A 22,804-nucleotide genomic window follows, 5' to 3' on the forward strand; every position below is an offset into this window, starting at 1 on the left:
AGGAAGGATATTGTTGGGACTGACTGCTCCAAATGGACACGATAGCCACGCGAGATGCGTGTCTCCAGGCTCAGGAACATCTCTCAGAGGAGGCCTGGCCACGCTCGATGCGGGTGCATATCAGCATGCAGTCTTCCCCAAAGGAGCAGATGGATCAACCAGCATTTTTTAATTTTGGAGCTCGCAATCCACTAGACCCTTTCCATTGAGCAAGGAATATCCCAAGCGGGAGCCAGCACTTTCCTGGCACTCTTCCCACAAGGATCGGCAGTCTTGACGAGTGGTATTCATGTTCCATCTGACTAGTTGTGCGCTCATCTGAACAGCGTCGCATTGCACAATGCACAATGCACAATGCACATCTTCCCAGTGTTGGTCATTGTTTCTAGACTCTCGGTGACATTTTCCTAGCGCGATCAAGTTTCGTGCTTCGGACTCTTGGAGTTAGCCGCGGGGTAAAAGGGTGGGCAAAACGAAGAGAATGCACAAGTTTGGATTTAACCTTTCCCACCGCGCAAACTGGCGTGCCGCCCTTGGGAGTCAGATGCAGGTTCGTGGCAGACCGATGCCTTGCAGGAACTAGCATACAACTCGGCATCGGCAGCTCGGCTGTAATCAATTACCTTAGCTCCATTAGCCATTACAATATTAATTAATATTCCCTGCATTCCATTATTTCTTGGCTTATACTTAAAGTATCGGTACTTAGGTACTTAGGTTACCTCTAGGGCATGTGATTTGTTATTTATTGTACGTGTGAAATGATATGATTATGAATCATTCATCATTCATCAATCATCATTCATTTGCCGTCGTCATCTTGCTTCTGTACCCCAAGCTTACAGCTTACAGGCCATCGCTAATGCAAGCCCATCTCATTTCCGGTAATTACCTTACCTTAACCAACTGCAAGAGTACGAGTGAGTGCATGGGAGAATTGCGCGCCAACCCATTTTCATCTTTGGTCTCTTCACTAATCAAACTACCTCACTGCACGCAAACAAGATAATTACATGTACCTACTTTAGCTGAAGAAATTTGTTGGGAGCGCAAGACAACACAGGTTAGCTGACCGCCATGATTCCCTTCTCAGTCGATCCACCCCGTCGGTGTATGTATGTACAGTGTACATGCATGCTTGCCCTTCGCCCCCGCCCCTTCCCTGCCTTACCTCAGACGCAACTAATACTCCCACTTCGTGACACCGCCCTTCGCGCGCCCCCCTTTTGGCCGCTCGGAGGACCCCCACCTCGCCCTCGTGTACGACGGATACTCTAGTAACTCTACCCTGTTCCTTCCAAGACCATGGTCCCGACCGTGCACATCTCTTTCCACGCCGCTTTTCATCCCGATTGGAGACTACAGCCCCGATAGGGGACGTCATCATCGATAGCATCCCGGCCCGAGATCATGCACATAATTCTGACGCTCTTTTATATGACGCTCTCGAAAGATACTACCCTGGTATGTTTTCATCCTGGCTTCCCTGGTAACAATGATTTTCGGTACGTATTCTTGGCCAGGAGACCATAGGATTGAGTATAACTGCTGAATACTGCCAACCTTTTCCACTTCTCTTAAACAATCCTTGACACTTCATCTTAATTTTGCAAACAATCATCAGCATACATTGTCGTCGAAATGCGTTCAGCTTCCGCCAGCCTTCTCGCCGCCGTCTTGATGCTTGCCGTCGAGTTGCACGCCGCACCTGCGCCAATGGCCTTACCATCCCCCCTCTACCTCAGGTTCTAGCCAAATCCTGGACGATCCCACTTTTGGTCCAATCCCCGCCAAATCATCATATTACACCAGTAACAATAGCACCTCACGTCCCTTTCCTGGCAATTACTCGCAGCCAGTCTTCCCCACAAGCAATGGTACTGCAGGGGTCGATGACCTTCTCTTTCAGAATCTCCTCGGTGCAGAATGGGCCATCTATTCCTTTTATCAATTCGGTGTAGAGACCTTCAATCAATCCGTTTTCGAAGAAGCCGGCTACCCGCCACATACCTATCAGAGAATTATCGAAATTCGCGACAATGAAGCGGGCCATGCCCGTATCTTTGAGGAGCAAATCTCCAATGCCTCCACTAAGCCCGCACCCTGCAAATATCAATATGGAATCACCAGCCCTGTCGCCTATCTTGCTGCCCACACCGTCGTTGAGATTTCGAGCATGTCCTTCCTGACAGGCCTCATTCTCCAAGCACAGCTAAACTCGTCCAAGGCAGCCTTGGTCGCTATTGCCGAGACAGAATCACGACACGAAGCCTGGGGCCTCATCGACATCTGGCAGCAGTCTCCCTTCGCTGGCCCCGCCGACACAGTCTTCCCTTACGCCAATGAAATCCTCGACACAACCAAAGTGTTCATCGTGCCAGGCTCTTGCCCAGCGGGCAACCCAGATTACCCGGTCCCAAGCCAAAAGCTACCATCGTTGAGCTATAAAGAGAAATCGACGACGCTGCTGCCCGGGTCTCCGCTCACGTTTGCCTTTTCTGATCCAACCAATCAGCCATCTTTCGAAGCCGGCAAGACTTACTACGCCGTCTATTTCCATGGGCTGCTTAGTATTACGGAGCCATTTGACACAAAGACCAACGCGTCAATTATACCCCCTGAATTCGAAGCTAGGGGCTTGTTTCTTGCAGTCATTTCAGACAAGCCTGGTGCACCAACGATCGATTCCGTCAAGGCAGGACCGTTGATCATTACTGAGCAACCGGTGGAGGTTAATAGTGGGATCATGTGAGCGTAATTAGAGATTTTGCTTTGGGGTGAATGGCATTGTAAAGAAAAGTCTCTTGAAGGTTCGAGACAGATTACGAAGCTTGTACCAGAAAGGTAATCGCTGGAGCTGAGCCCGTGTTTCCATAGGATTAAGAGCTCGAAATATATATGTTGTGAGGTGGTTTATGGACTTGTAGGTTCGAGAGGCCCCAATTTGATGTATGCACGTAAAGTCCTGTACACCGGGCCCATATGCCAAGACCTCAGATAACGCCCGGCTTGAAGGGTTGCCTGGACAATGCACTTAAGTGAGCTCAGTCTGGTGCCCATTAATATCAGGCTTGATACGTGTCCTTAAAGTTCACCAAACGTAGCCGTAGTAGGGTTAGGGCTGCTACTAGTGCTGTCCAGGACTTCGCGACCGACCTCCATGAAATGAAACGGGACGACTCGACGAGTTCTAGTTGCGATTCCTTGATCAATAGGCTACATACTATTTCTAAGTATTTTCACAACCAACGAACGGCCTTGATTGTCGTGGAATAATTCTAGGGCGCAAGAAAAAACAGGAACCGAATAGAATAAGCCTTAATCGCACCACGAACCCGGAATAGAAATCTTACTCTGCCTAGGATGCGCCGCCTCAGGCAGGTCAGGCAACTCGCACTGCAGCGATGTTCTCGCTGTCTCGAAACTAGTCTTTTCTCGACTCTTCGTTGTCGTGGTGCTCTCCGCACTTCGCCGTCGTGACTGCAAAGCTTCTAGGTTTTCTCCATTGACGCTGTACTCGGTCGCCGGTCCCACGGCAGCCTCGAGCGTAGGTTTCTTGACCCTGACGCTCCTCCATTCAAGCCCCAGTGCGACAATGAAGGCGAGACCGGAAAGAGGGATCGCAGCGATAAAGACTCTTTGAAGAGCGAAATTGTAGGCGATCAGCAAAGCAGGCAGAGATTCTGCAGGCACGATGGAGCGGAATTGTGTTGCTCCAGCGGCAATGACGGCTTTGACATCTATGCCTGGCAGGTTATTCGCTGCGGACGCTTCGTCCAAGATATTCTGCAGTATATTGTTTCCCACCGAGACGAAAATAGCTCCGCCTAAACTCTGCATGCTAATAATAGCAGCGATGCCAATTGGGATTTGTTCCAAAGTGAGGACGGTTTGGACGGCAATGACACCCTGTTGGACAGCCATGCCGAGTCCAGCTGACGTAACGACTTGGTAGCCCACCCATTGCCCTGGGCCACTATCTACTTGAAGTGTGGAGAGCAAACCACATCCCACAGTTCCGATGGCCGCGCCGATGATGGCCGGAGGAGCAAAGTAGCCAACTTTGCTGACGGAGATACCAGCGATGACTGAAAAGAGTGCGTTGCTTATCACGTACGCTATCACAGAGACTCCAGACATGATCGCAGTATCGTTTTTGACGGCTTGAAACCAGATGGGAAGATAATAAGCATGGATGAGGAAGGTCCCGTAGATAAAGAAGGCGCCCAAGCAGCTGGCCGCCACGCTACGTTGGAGAACGATGCTCGGTGGAAGAAGCGCCCTGTCATCCTGTCGCCATTGCCAAAGGACAAAGATGATTGCGGTAACCCCAGAGCCAACCAACAGACCGATAATTCGGGGACTACCCCAAGCCCAATATTGCTCATTGAATTGTAAGGCCAGGAACAGCATAACGGCTGCCACGATCAGAAGAAAATTGCCGATGAGGTCAAGGGCGAGTATCTTCTCCAGCAACGGCTTGTCGCTCTGTTGGACATCCTTGTGTGGCCCAAAAAGAAGGATCATGGAGACCACAGTGGCACCACAAACAGGAAGGTTGATGTAAAAACTATTCAAATTATCACATATTGATCAGCACTTCTCGGACGGTAATCTTGACTCACCACCAACGCCATGTGACAAAATCAGTGAACGCACCACCTAACAAGGGACCAACTATAGCTCCCAGTCCAAACATTACCCCAACAGCCGCCGAGAACAACGGTCTTCTCTGCAGCGGTACAGCATGCGCAACCACAACAAATGACCCTGTTAAGATGCCGGCACTCCCCCATCCAGCAATGGCTCTACCAACGATGAGTGTGACAGAATCGGGTGCAACTCCACAGATGAGACTTCCAAGCTCGAAGATGCCCAAGGCACAAAGAAAAGACCACTTTATGTTGAACATGATGAATATACGCCCATAGATAGGCTGGAGAGCGCCAGCTGTGACCAGGTACGCGCTGCCGTACCAGCCAACATCGTCAGAGGAGTGGAAATCGTCGGTGATGCGCGGTATGGCCTTGAAGGAAAGGGAATTAGTTTAGACGATCTGGTACCTAGATTCCCTAGATATGCTCTTACCGTAGCGACAATCGTCCTGTCGAGCGAGACAAGGAAAACAGACAGACATATGCCAACTGTGAGGAAGGAGAGGGCAAGAGGTCCAGGATATTCGTGGGGATCCTCGGCAGCGTCGACTCTGTGTGGGCGCAATTTCCGCTCCTTGCGTGCATGGGCAGGTCTTCTCCCCTCAAGCATTGGAATACCGGGAACTGCGAGCTGAACCTCTTTATCGAGCGTAGGAGTGGGTGTACCCACCAAGGAGTTGTGTCTCTGGATCTCGCCGTTTCCGGTGGGTGAAGATTGGGCAAGAGAAGGATCTCCTCGGCTATTCCTTCGACTGGTCTTCTCCAGATACTGCTGATAGTCTGAGACCCCGTCGATCCCGGATGTGAGAGTGATTTCACTCGTTGAGATATCGTCGGACTTCATCATGGTGCCCCGTCACTCCGAGAGCAAATGTGGCCTGGGCCCCAAGTCCCAATTGCAGGGAATTGGCGTGGGAGATCGAGGAAGGTCAAAGAACAAATGGAGAAGATTGTGAGCTTGAAACCCTAGGCTTATAGACAAGGAGAGAAGAGTGAGAGTAGTAATAGTAGTAGCAGTAGTAGTAGTAATAGTAGGAGAAGTTGAGAGATTGGCAGAGAATGGTAAAATGAACATTGTGGACACGGTGGACATGTTACAGCTATCAGGCTTACAAGCAATGCAGTACGGGTAACAGGTTTAAGTGGATATGAGAGCAGCTTACATTGACGATCACTAAGGTAGAGTGGCAGTTCAACAAGCCGGTCCTTGCACATCAAAGATTTCAAAGAACCCTAATACGCTGATACTGAAAACCCTGACACTAGTGATTTGGAGAGAACAAGCTTCGTAAATAACGATACCACGCTACCTTAGTTTAATATCTACGTGTATTTTAATTAGAGTAATTCCTACGACGCATCTTCCTAGAGTCCTGAACTCCTGACCCAGCTCACAAGGTCCCTGCTATATTACAGCCTCAACAACAGACAGAGTCACTGCTGCCGATCGATGTCTTTCAAATCCGTCTCTCCATTCTCCTTCGAATTCCTAATATGTTAGTCCCAGGAACCACCAGAGATCGCTGTGCTTGCCCAAAGCATCCGCCTCTGCCGTAAACTCTCCTGCTAACCCCTCCAGTGCACCAAGTTTACTAGCCATCTCCAAACCGCGCTGTCTCTCTCGCTCTACCATATCCCACGTCCATTGGTCATTCTTCTTTGTTGCTATATCGTCTGGCGATCCATCTCTCCACTGATACCGAGCTTCTTCTGGCTCCGGCATAAGCATATTCCGCGTCGCTTCCCACACTAGATCAAAATTCTCGAAAAAGCGAAATCCCACGTCAAAGACTCGTTGAGCCATAGCTCGCTTGGTTGGGACAGGATATATTTCTGTCTGTAGAAGTGCGAGGTCCGCTGGCCGAGGTGGCAGCAGGCCCGAGGCTTGTAGCATCACCTCGGGAGGAATCGTGAGGCGGCCCTTCTTAAATACAATCTTGCTTAGCGCCGAGGCAATAATTGCGTCCTCTTTCTTGTCCACATTCCTCGTGCCAGCGTTCTTATTCTTCTGTCTGGGGTACATCGAAAACGATTTAGGCTTGATCGCGTCTTTGCGCACGAAATGGGTGACCATGTATATCCACCTGACAGATTTCCGAGTCAACATTCTTGACCAACAGGGAAGGCTTCATTCTGAAAAGCACACTCACTTGCGATCCCAGGAGAGCACACGTGTCCACATCTCGTACCTTTCGAATGGATTGATCTCCTTTCTGAACGAACAGCAGACAGCGCCCAGCGCCGCTCCGAACGTTTTGTTACCACCACCTAATATGCCTTGTCCTTTACTTCTTCTCGCCTGCTCGATTCCAGCCGAGAACAAAGTACAAATGAGATGGGTTCGGGCAATATCGACATCCTGAAAGTACGTGCTGTTTGACTCTGCATGTCAAGTGGTCAGAGCTTGGATCCGGAACGCACCGCAAGATCACACACTTACTGTGGATATTGTAGTCAAGCTCCATAAGGGCGCCGTGCGATTCAGTGATGAGAGGTTGAAAGAGTTGCGCGGGCTTAATAGCCGTCCTAGATCGCTCGGATCGAAGTACGAAGCGAAAAGCATTGAGCAACCGAACCTAGAGTCGACGTGTTAGGCGGGAGCAGCAAAGAGGGAAATCAAAGAACAAGCGCTCACATGCCAGACCAGCGGTAAGGTTTTGATGTTCACGAGGATAAGAAAAATACAAAGAAGCTTCCAAATTGAAGAAGAGACCAAGGTGTCTGAAAGTACCTCTTTTCCAGGAAGAGTCTCCAGTGAGAGCGGCATTGCTGTTTGGTGCGATATACAGCTTCAGCGGAATCCCTGTTGAAGGTTTGTTGGATGAAGGTTTTCAGTTGGGTGCGCTTTGGTGGGAGACGGTCATTTGTGGTTTGGAGCAGGCATTCCACACCCTCAATCCACATCAATGGTCAGTATCGTTCAGACCATGTATTCTACACTAAGATTGGTATTTTATCAACATAGAGAGGGCCGTTTTTGGAGAGTCATGAACGCCGGTCGACCGTGAAATCGTACAGCCGAACACAGATCTCCCTTTTCGGGGATAAAGGATTGGTAGAAGTCAGGCAGATCGACGAGGTCAGAGAATCAAGGTCCATTGCGGCAGTACCGAGGCTTCAATTATTGGACGAGGCAAGCGAGACCGGCTGTTCCGACCGCTGCCACTATTACTACTATTGATTTATTTGTCGTCGGTGGCTTTTTCATCCAAGGCAAGGGCAACGATGCAGAGGATTTGCGACCAGGAGAAAGCAAGCCGCGTAAGACAAGTGTCGGTATGATTCCAGAACTGTGGTACCATTAAACCGGTACTCCATATCAATAAGCTGCATTGGCGCCAACGCAATGCAATGCGGGACAAATGTGCTGCCAATGGGAAAGGCGCCTGAACTGGCCGTGGCATTCTCTTCATGCGTCGATCTGGCGGTAATCCATTTACCACCCATGTCCAGGCTAGTACTATCTGGGATGACTTTGAGACAGGCACAAGATAAGCTCAGCTTGTGAAAAAACACCTTAGCGGAGCCGCACACCCGCATGATCCCAACGATCTTGACATGAATGCTGTGACCGAAACCCGACGCCTCCTGCAACACCGCTGGAGGCGAAGCTCGAGGACACCACGCAAGCGGAAAATCTTCCAAATGTGCTTTGGTGTGTCGCTCATGCTCCGACGTGCTTGACAGACTTTGCTCATCAAGAGGACTCTGAAATATGGTCCGAAGACAGGAAGCGTTTGAACAGTCAAGGATTTCGGTGGTAGGTAGACCTTTTCCCAGAGGTACTTGTACCAGGCTGTGCGTAAAACAGGAGAGCCAATCATCTGGCCCACATAGCGAACGGAACCCTGGTCACGGATATAGATCCCTTCATTGCCTGCATTTATCTCATGCAGGACGTTACTAAGTCTCCTCCCTCTCGCTACCAAGTCTGATCCTTGATACTCGTCGTAGCGATGTGCTGCCATGCTGACCACTCGTTGTAACACGCCAACACGTCACTGGCTTCTTCTGTTAGGCCTGTCAATTAGGATGATACTAGTGATTCCCATGACGGCCCTCGCTCCTCATTCTCAGGCTAGCAAGTCTATTCAGTATTGCATCAGAGCCTTCAGACGCCTGGGTCGATCAATCGGTCTCGTTGGACGTCGGATGTGTCTCCTGATTTGGATGGAGATCAAATTTTCGGTGGACTGTCCTGGAATTTGATTCCCAAGGACCTTGTGGGCTGGAATGAGTGAAGTGCCCCACGCCCGAATGATCTGCGTGATCGAGTCTCTGCTTCGAGAGACGCGAGCAAAGGCTGCTGCGCCCACCGCGGTCCTGTGGGAGCGATCCACAGGAGCGTGCCCCGATCGTCTCTATCGAAGCAAGCCATATGCATCGTGATTCCAATATCGGCACAGAAGTCTTTGATAGCTCACATGTTCCTCTCCCTCTACCATTTTAGCAACGCGCTACCAACGTTCGTGCAGAACCCCAGCATTCCGACTTCCCTCCCTTAAGAACTGCCTGTTTTCCATTCTGTCCAAGACATCATCTTTGACTCACCAATTCCACGCCAGCCTTGGAAGACAGCTGTATACTGCCGTTCAAACCATCATGTCTTACAGTCGCGGACCCCAGAGCCCCTTCGATGCCAAAGCCGTGCAAATGAGCGATCTTTCGCCATGGCGAATTTTTGACAGAGTATGGACGGCTGGCATGGGATACCCCGCCGATCAACTCGACATCACTCCAGGGGCAACGCCCATGTTGACCCTCAAATCGACTGCCATGATGCTAGTCTCCTATTATACCATCGTTCTTGGGGGTCGAGAGTTGATGAGATCCCGTCCTGCTTTCAAACTTAACGATCTATTCCTCATCCACAATTTCTACTTGACGGTCATTTCTGGCGCCTTGCTGGTACTTTTCGTGGAGCAACTCGGGCCTACCATCTGGAAGCACGGTGTATTCTTCGCCATCTGTGGAGATGGTGGCTGGACAGGGCCACTGGTCACTTTGTACTACGTGGGTCCAACAGCGATCTTTGCAACGGTGTTTCAAGCTGGCGAGGACTGACACTTGATAGCTCAACTACTTGACCAAATATCTTGAGCTTTTGGACACGGTCTTCCTCGTCTTGAAGAAGAAGCCACTGAGTGCGTTCCATGTGCCATGTCATTACTTGGACGAGAGCTGACGTTGACAGCTTTCCTCCACTGCTATCATCATGGAGCGACAGCGTTCCTTTGTTACACCCAGCTTATCGGGCGTACCCCGGTTTCATGGGTACCTATCACGTTGAATTTGACCGTACATGTGGTCATGTACTGGTACTACTTTCAAGCTGCGCGAGGCATTCGTATCTGGTGGAAAGAATGGATCACCCGACTCCAAATCGCACAGTTTGTCATCGACCTTGGTATGCCCCCCTCTCCCAGCTGTTCTCCTCTAACTCTGGCCTTCCCCCTCCCTCCCGTCCTTCACCGACGCTGATGCTGGAACCAGGCTTCGTGTACTACGCCACGTACAATTACTATATTAACAAGTACATTCCCTCACTCCCCCATGTGGGGACGTGCGGAGGTGAGGAGTTCGCCGCCTTCACTGGTTGCGCGACCTTGAGCTCCTACCTTGTTCTCTTCATCTCTTTCTACGCTGCTACATACAAGAAGGCTAGCACGAAAGATAAACGATCGACATTAGCGATGAGTACGAGCATCCCTTCGGACGCCGTGCACGAGCTGGAGAGGAAGAAGATGCCGACGATGATGGAAACTTCGGAAACGGCGGTTGATGCACTGCACTGCGCCGAGGGATTGATGAAAGCCGCAGGAACGAGCATCGTCTCAACGACGCAGGATCTCCACCTAATGGGAGGAGGGAAGTAGTGATTGGCAATGATTGGGGTCGCTTATGAGACGAAGTTTCACCGTCTGGCGGCGTGCATATGGCGGGGGGTGGGGGGTTTCCTTAGAATAGGATTGACTTCTGATCCTTTTTTTAGGGAGGGGCGCGTAGGAAGTGTGGGTTGCAATGTAGAAAGAAAGAATAGTATAAATTGACATGTGAGATAAAGAAAGAGATGAGGTTGATTATATCCAATCAAGGTGAGGTTGATATGTGGATGGGTAGGCTACGCCTAGGGTAGAGTGATGAGAAGAAACTAAAGTAAGGTATATTTTATTGGCTAAGGCTAAAGGTCGAGCTAAGGGATGAGCTAAGGGATAAGCTAAGGGATAAGCTAAGGATTCGCTTGTGGCTGGGTTCCCTCTGGGGCATCCCACCACTCTCTCCTCATGGCTTTACCTTAAGGTAGGTATATCTTTTCGGCCCGTGGCCCCGTCGATGGCTGTTTCTATAGCCGTGACACCGGTAGAGAACTAGACATGTCATCAAATTCAACTTTATCTTAACTCCCCATCATTCTCTCCAGCACACAGTCCATCTCATTCTTCCTAGCCGAATCTGCTTTCTTTTTTTGCGATACCAGCTCGTGAAAAAACTACTTACAGCAAGGATACAAAGGAAAAGGTAGGCATGCCGCAGTCTTTGGCAGCAGCTGACATGAACGATCCGAGCGCGTGCGCCAAGGGCAGGGGAGGGTCAGCTTCTTTTCCCCCTTTCGCTGTGACTCGTTGACGCCACATATGCAAGGACGTTGGGACTACCCGGCCCTTCCGACCCCACAGAATGTCTCCGGTTCATTTTCGACATGAAAAGGGCTGGCCAGCACAAGTACGGAATACGGGACTACGGAGTGGCCGTGTCTCGCTTATCCATCCGAATGGGGGTGTGTTGGCGGGTTTTTGGCGGCCCGCTTATGGCACAGGCTAATGGGAGTGTGGCACACCCTCATGCTCATTGCTCATTGCTCCTCTTACCCCACGTTGGTCTGATCACCATGTGCACGCAAATGCCGCTTTCTTCCTCCTGAGGCAGGCTGCAAAGGAGCACGAGACCAAGGGTCTTGTGTAAGCGGTCGAGGCATTCCTTCCACCGAGGCATTCAATGCACATGGGTCTCGACGCTTTGATTTTGACGCGGAACTCGCTAGGGATTGACCGTGACGAAAGCAGTACCTACACCCAAAGCATTTCCTCTGATGGAAATGTGGCTTTGGCTTTGGCTTTGGCTTTGTGGTTGCCTTTTGCCTTTGTCTAACGGAGTGGGTTTGTTGACTTTGATGATGTTGATGATTTCGATGATTTCGATCAAGGCAAGTCATTTGCAAAAGTCAAAAAATTTACTTTTCTTCTTTCAAGGGTCCAAGGGAGATCTAAAAAGACGCCTGTTGACCTTCAACAAGGTAGTTCGTAGACCCTGACGCCTCCACCCTTCATTCGGGTCTAGCGGTTTGATGTTATGCAGCTTATAGCGCCAACTCTATTTCTTAGCACCTTGCCGATACCTTCTTAGAACCTTCTGAGCACGTTTCTCTATCATCTCGCGCAGTAAAGTCGTTTTGCATCGCGGCGCTAACTCTCTCAATGAAAAAAAAAATGTGCCAAAGGAAGAAAAATAGAAATAAAAAAAAATAAAGAAAAGGAACGAAACTCTATTCTGATAATGATTAGACACCTCACATCACCCCAACCATCTCATGTCTCAACTATTCACCCCGCATATGGTGGCTGGCTTCGGCCACATCGAAACTTGCTCTCAATCTACAGCGCGACTGCCGGCCTGCCAAGTAGCTGATGCGCTCCCAATCCTTCATGTCCTCGCTCGAAGGGGAAGTCGTCCTCCGTGTCCGCCTTCATATGCTCCTGTATCATTACGCAGTGATTGCCTGAAGGAGCCTTGATTGTGGAGGATCGACTGCCACGCGCCTAAAACGGTCCACCGCAAGGATTCATGTAAAACACGCTGCATTTCATGCCGCCTCTGCCTCGGCTCTGTGCCTTGCTACCATGTGGGCGATGACCCTGTCTTGCTTCTTCTGCTCTCTCGGCGATTTCTTCGTGATCCAGGCATGAATCTCTGGATCTCTAGCTCTTCCATCTGCTTCTTCGCAATCAGTGGCGTTTGTGCAGGGAGAGCTGCGAGCAAGGCGTGTCCCCCTTCAGCTTGTCCCGTACATTGCAAGATTTGAAGCAAAATTCTGCCGTCCTGTCTTTCCACTGCCATCTCTCACCTAGCACTCCTCCTCTATAGCATCACATCCACCAACATGGCAATCAAATTGGAGATGTTGCCGCTGCTGCTACTATCAGTTGGAGCAGCCGTAGTGGCTCAGATATTCGCTGAGTATCCAGCTGGGCCTGTTTTTGCTGGCATTTTTAGTGTCAGCATTCTGGTCTATCTGGTATACTGGACATATATCTACCCTTTCCACGTCTCTCCTCTTCGCAAGGTTCCAACTGTTCCCGGATTTCCACTCTGGGGCCAATTCTTCACCATCATCAAATCTGAAATCGGCGTGCCGCAAAGAGAATGGCATCTCAAGCACGGCCCAATCATTCGCTATTTCTTTCCTTTTGGTGCGGAGCGGCTCTCCATCGCCGACGACGATGCTCTGAACCACATGTGCATCAAGAACCCATACAACTTTCCGAAGCCTGATAGAGCCAAGCAATGGATGGTCCGAATCTTGGGGGAGGGTGTCTTACTCGCCGAGGGTAATCCACACAAGCAACAGCGCAAAGCCCTATCTCCAGGCTTCTCAACTCAATCCATCAAGGCTTTGACACCTATCTTCTGGCGAAAATCCCTGCTCTTGTCTAAGCTCTGGGAGCGAGACATGCTCGTCGAAAAGACGCGCACCAAAAAAATTGAAATCCTAGAATGGCTCAACAGGACCACTCTGGACATCATCGGAGAAGCTGGCTTCGGCACTGACCTCGACTCCCTCGAGCACCCCGAAACCCCGATCCGTGAAGCCTACCGCCTTGTCTTTGCTTTCGACATAAGTTCCCGTCTGTTCCACGGGCTCGCCGCCTTCATTCCGCAGACGAAGTATCTGCCCGCGAAGATGAACCGTGATGTACTTCAAAGCCGCAACATCATCATCAGTAAGGCGAACGACATTATACGCCAGAAGCACCAAAAGACGCATGCCAAAGATAAAGACATCATTGCACTCATCGTCAAGGATAACATGAAGATGGAAGCCGCGGGCGAGGCTTCTCTATCCTTCGATACCATGCGCGACCAGGTGATGACTTTCCTTGGCGCCGGCCACGATAGTAAGATAGGCTCGCTTCCAAGATATGTGCAGCTGCTAAAGTCATCATCTAGCAACGGCAACCGGTGTTGCTTGGACCATTCATCTGCTCTCAACGCATCCCGAAATTCAGCAGCGTGTCAGAGCAGAGATCAAGCAACACTACCCCTTCCTCTTCGATCCAACGACCCGCAGTGACGTCGAGCGCCTTTCAAAGCTTGACGCTGACAATCTCCATTACTTGGACAACGTATGCCGCGAATCCCTGCGGTACATTCCGCCTATCCCCATGACAGTGCGCCAATCCATCGTCGAGGACCAGCTTGGTGGCTTCGATATTCCCGCTGGCACAACGGTATACATCCACGCCAACGCTATACATCGCCTGCCTTCTTTCTGGGGTGACAACGCTAATACCTTTGACCCCGATCGGTGGGATCATCTTCCTGCTGACCACACGTCCAACGCATTCATGACGTTCCTGCAAGGTCCGAGAGGTTGCATTGGTCGTAAATTTGCGGAGACGGAGATGAAGTGTCTCGTCATCTGTCTTCTGAGTATGTACAGCTTTGAGCGTGATATCACTGTGGACAATCCTGAGCTGTGGAAGATGTGGCGGTTGGTTTTGAGACCAAGAGATGGGATTAGCTGCAAAGTTAGTGTGTTGGAGGAAGAGGAGAAGGCCGCCGTCCTTGTTTGAGATCCGCTGTACTAGTATATTGATGACACTCTTGTAGTGAGGTCTTCCTTCTGTGGTGAGTTACGGTACTCTGATTCTTTTCTATAAATAAGTCGAAAGTTTGACAAACATCTGGCCACCACTTTATGAGCGTCAGTGAAATTCGTGTACCAAATCAGACGTGAGCCGAGTCGTTGATATAATGAGGCCTAGAGGGATTCGTGATTCTGCTAAATGGTGATCTTCCTGAAGTCACCCTTGTGACCGTGACAGTCATAACTGGCCGCTCTTGTAATATTATACCAGTCACGAGGACTTTACACAATGATGATGCTAGCGGGTTGCAACCCTCCCACGCACACAACATGTAGATAGCAGACCGAACGTTATCGTGATGAAGCCCGATTTGACCGGCCAACCGTTCCGTCTTGTTGACAGTATTTAGAGACGGTAGACTCTGTTGTCCGGCAAGGCCATCGAGGCATTCCAAGAAGACCTAAGTCGTTAGTCCCAGGGTCAGGTTGACATTAAGGAGAAGCCGAATAGGAAGGGTCCGTGTCTGGTCATGTTCAAAAGCTGAGTGCAGAAGCTTACCAGCAGAGACCGAGACTGGGATTCTTTTCAAGACTACCGTAGACGTGAGCAATGCCAGGCAGAGCAGGACCAAGATTATTTGGTGAAATAGAGGGCGCTTAAAGCTTTGCGCTACAATAGGTGAGACATCGTAGCCTTTGCTGACGTCCATGCCAGAAAGCAAGCGCCGTCCAGATTTGAGGCGACACGTTGAGCAGAGTGGTCAATGCTCACATGCCATGAGCATCTGATTCTGGGAGACTCGAAGGGCAAACGCGACTGTGAGTCTTTGCTGGGTGACCGATCAGCAGAAGGGTCAAGATCGCGTCGAAAACAAACAGGCTCATGTGTTATATGAGTTGATGTCAGCGTGTCAGTCTGTCCAATGAGCATGACATTATGCCTCCTGAGGGGTCGAATAAAACTTCGGCGCATCTTTCATGCGTCATCAACATGTAAACACCCGTTATGCGGATGGGCCCTGAGTCAGACGTCTGAAGGACTGTGAGATTGTAGACTGATGCAGAAGTCGACGATACATCTCCACGATGCAATGCACCGTACCCGACCCCGCAAACTTAGGTCGTTGCCGATCGAAACTCAGCGCTTGAGTGCACATGGCAGCCTTCAATGCCATGATCCACGAGGTTCGTCAGCCATGCAAGCGTATGCTGTCTGCCGAACTGCAGTAGGCATCCGATCCGCATATGCAACGGACCACGAGGACATGACATGTTGCATGGAGGACAGCAGTGGCTGTGCACCAAATCATTCTCCAAGCGGCAATACAGAAACACGAGTACTGCTTAGGTTCCCACTAACCAAATGCGAGATGGAGGCCGCACGTGACTGTGTTTGTCGTAGGAAAGGATCCCGACCCTCCAATGCTTCTGCAATGTCTCGGATTCTTGTGTACCGTTGCGGAAAGAGATGGCATTGCGAGGGGATAGTTACATGTTCGAGGAAGAGGCCGCTCGGAAACTGTGTCTGAGGAAACCGTGGAGCCACGGACTCGACGCAGAGAGATCCTCAAACCCAAAGCGTTACAGTCTTGGAGCGAGGACGCTTGAGAGCGAGAAGTGACTAAAAATTCGCAATGCACAAGAGCTATAGGACAAAGAAAAAGGTAAGTATCATACTACATAACCTATATGGACAGCATACATGATTTGTGATGTTAGATAACTATAAAGGGAATAGCTCAGCCTGCACGCATGTAATTGTTTGCCTGCCTAAATTGTTCCGAGGTGTAGACAGCCAATAGAATCAGTCAGAGCGAACAGCGGACCTCGGTTGGCCTTTTCACCGGATATTGAAGATGGAGTCTTTCGAAAGTAGTATTTTTTTTTTTTTTTGTCCTTATAATAGCCTGACTCGGATTTTCTCAAGAACGACGGGCATTATGGTTCCTGGGCATCTTCATTATAGTGGACCATCCAGCAACAAAAGTGGGAGAATAATAGAATAATAGAACAATAGGCCAAAAAGAGCGCACAGGAAGGAAATCCGAGCAGAAGGACGTGCAGTCGAGGCAGTAAAATGCTGCATTAAAGGGATCAGCAAAGGGAGGGGGAGTACAAAAAAATGACAAAGGCAAAAAGGCTCGAGGGGCTCCACGACCAGAGTTTTGGTTGGACTGATCATCACTGATGTGCCAAAGCCGATCGAGTCCGTTCGACTGGACTGGACTGGACTGGGACTGGACTGGACTGGGACTGGACTGGACTGGACTGGACTGGACTGGACTGGACTGGCGCTCTAAGTGAAGTCTCGTTTCTGATTAGCTCGACTGTTCTTGTCCTTGTCCACTTGTCATTCGAGAATTGAGCCTCAGTGTGAAATCCTGAGATCGTTTTCGGGCTGCAGATATGATTCCATGTGTGTTCTGCTTCAGCAATCATATGTAGAGGTTAGCTTTGTTGTTGCGCTCAACGGTCCCAGCACCAGAAAGGAATCCCAACCAAACAAACGGAAGAGAAAAACCAGGACCAAGAAATCAAGTTACGGTTTTCATCTGCTCATGTTCAGATTTGATACTTCACCAGTCGACTTGTTTCACCTGATAACCGTCAATGTCATCGTTGTCTCGTTATTGAGATAGCAAGACCGTTCTACGCACTCCATTTTCCCAGACTCCCTGACATTTCTCAGCCCTACGAGTCGTCGCCAATAGCCTCTTGATTTTGGCTTGGCGTTGGACCCTTACTTCCTTGCCGCCGCTCACGCGACTACAATTTCCTTGATCTTGTCTTTTTGACGTCAGGCACAACTACTGCAAAACACATCGCTCTACTTTCTACCCTACCACCCTCACTCAATAGCAATATTACTCTCAACATTACTCAGGCCTCAGCACCACCATGGATATCGCCAACAAGTGAGCCGACTCTTGACTCCGCTCCTGCCTCTCCATCTTGAACAACCAACTCTCAGTTTCAACACGATATGCTGACCCTGAAAACAATCAAGGCTCTTCTCGCTTACTCTGGGCGTGGAGCCTAACAAGGCCACGTTACAGGGTTTGGCATCTACCTTGAACAGCGCAGGTAAGATAATTCTGAGCTCCTGAGCACACATGTATACGATTGGCTCATCGATCAACTTTGCTCAGTCCTCTCACTCGCCGACAAACAGAAAGCTCTCGAGCAATTCGCCGACACCGCCGAAGCACAAAAGTTCGTTTCGCAGGCTCCCATCCCACAGCAACAGTTCACTCAGCCACAAATCCAATACATCCAAGCAGCACCAACACCCCAGGCAGCTCAAGCCCGCAGAGCAAAGATCCTTCGAGACCCCGTGGTATGGCAGATCAGTGAGAAGCAAATGAAGGAGCTGCAATGGAAGAGGAAGCAGTTGCTGCAAGCACAGAAGGCCGAGTTGGAACGAAAGAAGACGGCGAGGGCGAAGAGACCCCCGCCGCCTAAGCTGGGAGCGTCCAAAAACGGCGTGAATAAGACACAGCAGGCAAAAGCTCCCCAGCCAAAGGCCCCACAGCCCAAAGCCGAATCCCTCAAGGTTTCTCAAGCTAAACCTGCGCAGAACAAGGCGCCCGCGAAACCCCAGGCACCTCCTGCCAAAGCCCCTGCAGCACCAAAAGCGCCAGCGAAGGCACCTGCCAAGAAGGCTTGAGTTCTGCACTGCAAAGCTGGACGACAAACACGCGGTGCGTAAGGCAATCACACTGGCCTGGTTTCCGCTCAGCATCTCGCCTGTATTATTATTTCGGTTGGATTCATTTTAGGAATGTATGATATTTCGCATGCAGCAAGAGGCCGTCATGTACAAACAGCATCAAATAGGACATTGCAAGTTCGGACATCGAGACAACGAAATGAACCCTCATTTTCTTGCATGATTGAGACCATAGTAGATTGCAAATCCTAGTGAATACGAGTATGATCCGTACGAGCGCACGGATCTTGACGGGCCATAGAAGAAGAGACACCTCTCGCTCATTGTTAATCCTCAGCGATTACATGTGCATGAACCGGCAAAATGCCTCCACCAAAGGGTGTTCATAACCCGTTGGCTGGACCTGGTAGGACATTACTGCCGTCACACTTACTTAGGACTGACCTTGATCACAGGAGACGACTACACCAAGACCCTGCACAGCGATACTTATGAGGCAATCGACAGTAGCAAAGCCAACCTCCGTGGCAAAAACGTCTTCATTTGCGGTGCCTCTAAAGGAATTGGCAGATCCATTACCCTCTCCTTCGCCAAAGCGGGCGCTTCCTGCATTGCCATAGGTGCCCGCTCCGAACAGGCATTACTTGAGAAAGAGATCAAGGACGCTGCTGCGGGAGCAAAGAAGAGCCCTCCAAAAGTACTGCAAATAAAGCTCGACGTAACGGATCAAAAGAGTATCGAGCGCGCAGCAGCGAATATTGAGAATCAGTTCGGGCGCCTCGATGTTCTCGTTCACAATGCTGGCATAGTTGGCACTCCAAGCCCAATCGTCGATAGCGATCCAGAAGATTGGTGGAAGACCTGGGACGTGAACGTGCGAGGGCCCTACCTGGTGACCCGCGCTTTTCTACCCTTGATGCTCAAAGGGGGTGACAAGCAGATCGTTAATGTCAGCAGCGTTGGAGCTTTTCTCACTGGACAAGGATTGAGTTCCTACCAAGCATCAAAACTCGCCCTCATTCGTTTTACAGAATTCATCGTTTCCGAATATGGTGAGAATGGTGTTCTGGCATTTTGTATTCATCCTGGAAATATACCAGGCACGGACAGTACGTTATAATTTCCGAGGCAATCCTTCCCGATTTATGCTGTTTTATGAGTCGTCAGACATATCCCAAGAGGTTCTGCTCCTAAGACACGTCTCGCGATTCAGATTCCCTCTAAAAGAGTAATGCTGACTTCGATATCATCTAGTCTTGGGTCCTGGTGGCGTACCAGATTCCCTAAAGCATAGTATGTCATCTGCCATAGAGCATCCTTTGGTATGAGATGAGACCTGTGCTGATGCTACGAAGTTTTCACCGAGACCACCGAGCTTCCTGCCGATACTATCGTCTACTTGACACAAGAGAAGCGCGACTGGCTAGCTGGGAGGTACATCAACTGCACTTGGGATATGCCTGAACTTATGGCAAAGAAGGATGAGATTATCAAAGAGGACAAGTTGAAGATCAGATTGGTAGTATGAGTTAGAGCCTAAGCATATGACAATCGAATGTCTGCTAATCCGGAATTTGAATGTCTGTTGATTCATGAAGTGAGGGGTTTGTTACCCCGAGGTTTGTGCCATGTGACAAGCTACTCGAGCTTCACACTCTTAAGGTCGCGGAGATAAATCCTGGAATATCCGCTCATACGAGTGCTACTCAGGTCTTCGAAGCTGCCAGAACACGGGCCCACCACCACATGTCCAACCCTTCATATGCAGAGACTGGTTCTTGGACCAGGGAGCATCTTCAAGCTTGTATCTGCCAAGCTGTGGCTTGCGTTGAACCTCAAACAACACTTGCGGAGGCGTTTAGCCTATGTTCTCTTGTTTTGTAGATCCTTCACTGCCTCAAAGATATGGTCAGCGCCACCTTGGGACTGCATACGAAGCTCATCATGCCAAGCAGATCAACATCGGCTCATGCAAGAAGAACATGACCCTTAGATCCATCGCATTCGCCAGGACTTCCCCAACAGCTATAGCAGTACCAGCGAGGACAATACTCACAGAATTGATAGAAACGAAACGGTTGTAAGGTCATGTTAGAGGTATTTAATTCGTAATAGGTTCGATTCCTATTGGCGCTGGTACAATGGTGTTGCGGTGTTTCCTATTTTCTAGGTCGGACCCGAGGGTAGATAGAGCAGCGCTATGCTTGGTAAGGTGAAGAGCAAGTCGCCAGAGCTGAAACGGTAGACACCATGGGTCAGGTACAAGGCTGCACAAAAAACTATCAACAGTGCAAGGAATCATAGAAGCCAATGTAGGGACCACTGAGCGCTGGCTCTCAATGGGAAACCTTTCCCTATGACCTCAGACAGTCACTCGAAGGGAAGCTTGTTCCGAACTTGACCAGATTTTGCGGCCTAGGCACACTGAGTACTTGTGGACGATGCTTTCTGGATTTTCCTGGACAGCCACTAAACTGGGACATTATAACAGAGTTTGACATTCCACCCGGATCAAGTCGGTCGAGGAAAGCACTCACAAAACGAACAACGCTCACACCTGGCAACGCAATGACAGAGTAGACGAGCAGGACCATGAACATGTACTCATCGCTCGGTATCCCATGCGCTAGGAGATGTGTTCCTCATTCCGAACGCTACTGTTGTAGGGTAGAAAAGACCGGTCAAATTGAGATGGGTGAAAGAAGTCGAGAAAGTAAAGTCGCACCCGATGCTCTGTTGGGGTTGGAAGTGAACCTGGTAGAAAGAATATTCCAAGCCACGGAGCCGTGGCTTGAGGTAAGATCCGAGAGCCTGTACAGCCCCACAGGTGGACATGTGTGTGCAGTGGACTGTCTAATACGAATGTACTACTGGTCCAGCTCTTCGATAATCTGTCTTGTATACGAATGCCACCTTTTCATTTTTGGTTGGTTCTATCACCTACCCTCTGCCTTTCCTAAGCGCAGGTAAGGTACTCTAAGCACGGTGCACTATGTCTGGCAGAGCAGAGTGCAGAGGGAGGGAAGAAGGCTGAGGTATGGCTTGCGTATGATAGGTATGCAGGAGGCAGCTTATTTAAATTAACCTTTGTCTCGAGAGTTTCCAAACGATGTGAAACTGATTTTGACGCCTGAAAACCGGTTTTGATACACGACACGGAGAAGAGTCTCGATCGATCGCCATCAATCAATCATGCCTTCTTGCCATGCCATGGGCCATGGCCGAGGAACCCCTCAATCCGAGGCGCAGGCTCAGCTGGTTTAACTTTGTTTGGTGGGCTGGTGGGGTTTTTTGTTGACGTCAAAGGGTGTCGACCCGAGGACCCCTCTACACCGACCATTGTTTATATCTTCCCTGTATTGTCCTACTTTTCTCCACTGCTACTATATCATACAAGTTTTTCACTGTCTATATCTCCAAATTCCCAAAGCTTCCAAATCACAAATAAAGACATTCATTAGGAAACACCAAATCCTGTACGTTCACTTCTCCGAAAACTTTCTCACCTCGCCAGCTAACACCGTCACCAGTCATACCCCACTCTTCAAAAATGGACAAAGTAGGAGGTGGGCGCCCCCTGTCCGTAGACTTGCTCGAGACCTTTCACACCACCTCTTGCTTTCCTCTCGCAAACATGTACTCTTTACATGTACATTCTGGCGGCGTCGCCAGCCAGTAGTTCGCTTTTTCAGACTGTCCTCGCAGACACCTTACCCATACTGATTCTATCGAACAAGGCGTTCTCGGGGGCGTGACCGATACAGCAGGCAAGACCGTAGGCGGAGCCACCGAAACAGCGGGCAATGCTGGTAAGCCACATCTCCCTTCATTCCAGCTTACTTTCCCTTTATGTCAGCTACTGATCCGTCACAGTCGGTGGAGTAGGTAACACCCTCGGCGACACCACCAAAGGCCTCACAGACACGGTCGGCGACACAACCAAGGGCGCAGGAAGCACCGTCTCCGATACCACCTCCGGTGTTAAGGATTCCACCGGTGCAGGGGGCAAGCAGGATGCGCAGAACCCATTGGGTCTCAGCTAGATCGCCCGATCGAAACGGTCGTGAGGGACTTCAGGAGGAAGCGTGCGTTTACCATACTTAATTAGAAAGATGAGGTACAAATATCGTGACGTTCGTTCATTGAATGCATATTACACATCGAGGTCTGAGCTTCGCCTTGTCTTGAAGATTGTCATGCAGGCAGTCACCGACTACGTCTTATTACCTGTTCTCTCCTTCCTCGTCGATAATTCGTAAATACGCATGACAATGAAAGCAATGCGCTCTGTTTCTGGGAACATATGTTAAGCTATGCATCGCTCCACTCGGGATGTAAAGGCATAATGAGTTTGTAAAATTTTCTTTCACCCCTGGTCAAAGACACACAAACACGGATGAACATGAACTGCAGGCTGCGTCCCGGGAATCATTATCAGATTATGTTTCGCTCGCCTTTGGGTGTCAAGGTAGATTGGGCAAGATGCCATTTACAGGTCTGCTGTTACTATATCATACAGATCTCGGAACCTTCCTCCACCGGTATCGAAATACCATCCTCGACCTTCAACGCCTGCGCCGATCTCCATTTGTCCACGCTCCCATTGCTACACAG

At 49.9% G+C, this 22,804-nt stretch overlaps 8 protein-coding genes across 8 annotated transcripts; 6 read left to right on the top strand and 2 right to left on the bottom strand.

The window, feature by feature from the left end:
- Positions 1-1,641: 1,641 nt before the first annotated feature.
- HO173_007939 (uncharacterized protein) lies at positions 1,642-2,752 on the top strand (the record flags this gene model as incomplete). The annotated part of the gene is made up of 2 exons (XM_037309839.1): positions 1,642-1,645; positions 1,746-2,752. The coding sequence occupies 2 exons, from the start codon at positions 1,642-1,644 to the stop codon at positions 2,750-2,752; spliced, it is 1,011 nt and encodes a 336-aa protein (XP_037163136.1).
- Positions 2,753-3,318: 566 nt separating this feature from the next.
- Positions 3,319-5,502, bottom strand: HO173_007940 (uncharacterized protein; the record flags this gene model as incomplete). Its single annotated transcript, XM_037309840.1, has 3 exons — positions 3,319-4,570; positions 4,626-5,026; positions 5,089-5,502. 3 exons carry the CDS (start codon positions 5,500-5,502, stop codon positions 3,319-3,321), a joined length of 2,067 nt encoding a protein of 688 aa, XP_037163137.1.
- Positions 5,503-6,144: 642 nt separating this feature from the next.
- Positions 6,145-7,422, bottom strand: HO173_007941 (uncharacterized protein; the record flags this gene model as incomplete). The annotated part of the gene is made up of 4 exons (XM_037309841.1): positions 6,145-6,739; positions 6,806-7,037; positions 7,096-7,231; positions 7,291-7,422. 4 exons carry the CDS (start codon positions 7,420-7,422, stop codon positions 6,145-6,147), a joined length of 1,095 nt encoding a protein of 364 aa, XP_037163138.1.
- A 1,835-nt stretch (positions 7,423-9,257) lies between these two features.
- On the top strand, positions 9,258-10,531 carry HO173_007942 (uncharacterized protein; the record flags this gene model as incomplete). The annotated part of the gene is made up of 4 exons (XM_037309842.1): positions 9,258-9,668; positions 9,730-9,799; positions 9,850-10,062; positions 10,149-10,531. 4 exons carry the CDS (start codon positions 9,258-9,260, stop codon positions 10,529-10,531), a joined length of 1,077 nt encoding a protein of 358 aa, XP_037163139.1.
- Positions 10,532-12,813: 2,282 nt separating this feature from the next.
- On the top strand, positions 12,814-14,506 carry HO173_007943 (uncharacterized protein; the record flags this gene model as incomplete). The annotated part of the gene is made up of 2 exons (XM_037309843.1): positions 12,814-13,828; positions 13,881-14,506. 2 exons carry the CDS (start codon positions 12,814-12,816, stop codon positions 14,504-14,506), a joined length of 1,641 nt encoding a protein of 546 aa, XP_037163140.1.
- A 2,912-nt stretch (positions 14,507-17,418) lies between these two features.
- HO173_007944 (uncharacterized protein) lies at positions 17,419-18,187 on the top strand (the record flags this gene model as incomplete). Its single annotated transcript, XM_037309844.1, has 4 exons — positions 17,419-17,435; positions 17,528-17,604; positions 17,670-18,022; positions 18,098-18,187. 4 exons carry the CDS (start codon positions 17,419-17,421, stop codon positions 18,185-18,187), a joined length of 537 nt encoding a protein of 178 aa, XP_037163141.1.
- A 366-nt stretch (positions 18,188-18,553) lies between these two features.
- On the top strand, positions 18,554-19,718 carry HO173_007945 (uncharacterized protein; the record flags this gene model as incomplete). Its single annotated transcript, XM_037309845.1, has 4 exons — positions 18,554-18,596; positions 18,646-19,299; positions 19,445-19,483; positions 19,546-19,718. The coding sequence occupies 4 exons, from the start codon at positions 18,554-18,556 to the stop codon at positions 19,716-19,718; spliced, it is 909 nt and encodes a 302-aa protein (XP_037163142.1).
- A 2,022-nt stretch (positions 19,719-21,740) lies between these two features.
- HO173_007946 (uncharacterized protein) lies at positions 21,741-22,233 on the top strand (the record flags this gene model as incomplete). Its single annotated transcript, XM_037309846.1, has 3 exons — positions 21,741-21,756; positions 21,928-21,999; positions 22,064-22,233. 3 exons carry the CDS (start codon positions 21,741-21,743, stop codon positions 22,231-22,233), a joined length of 258 nt encoding a protein of 85 aa, XP_037163143.1.
- Positions 22,234-22,804: the final 571 nt, after the last annotated feature.

This window comes from Letharia columbiana (assembly GCF_014066305.1).
Source record: "Letharia columbiana isolate WasteWater2 chromosome Unknown Sc0000027_s0, whole genome shotgun sequence".
NCBI lineage: Eukaryota > Fungi > Ascomycota > Lecanoromycetes > Lecanorales > Parmeliaceae > Letharia > Letharia columbiana.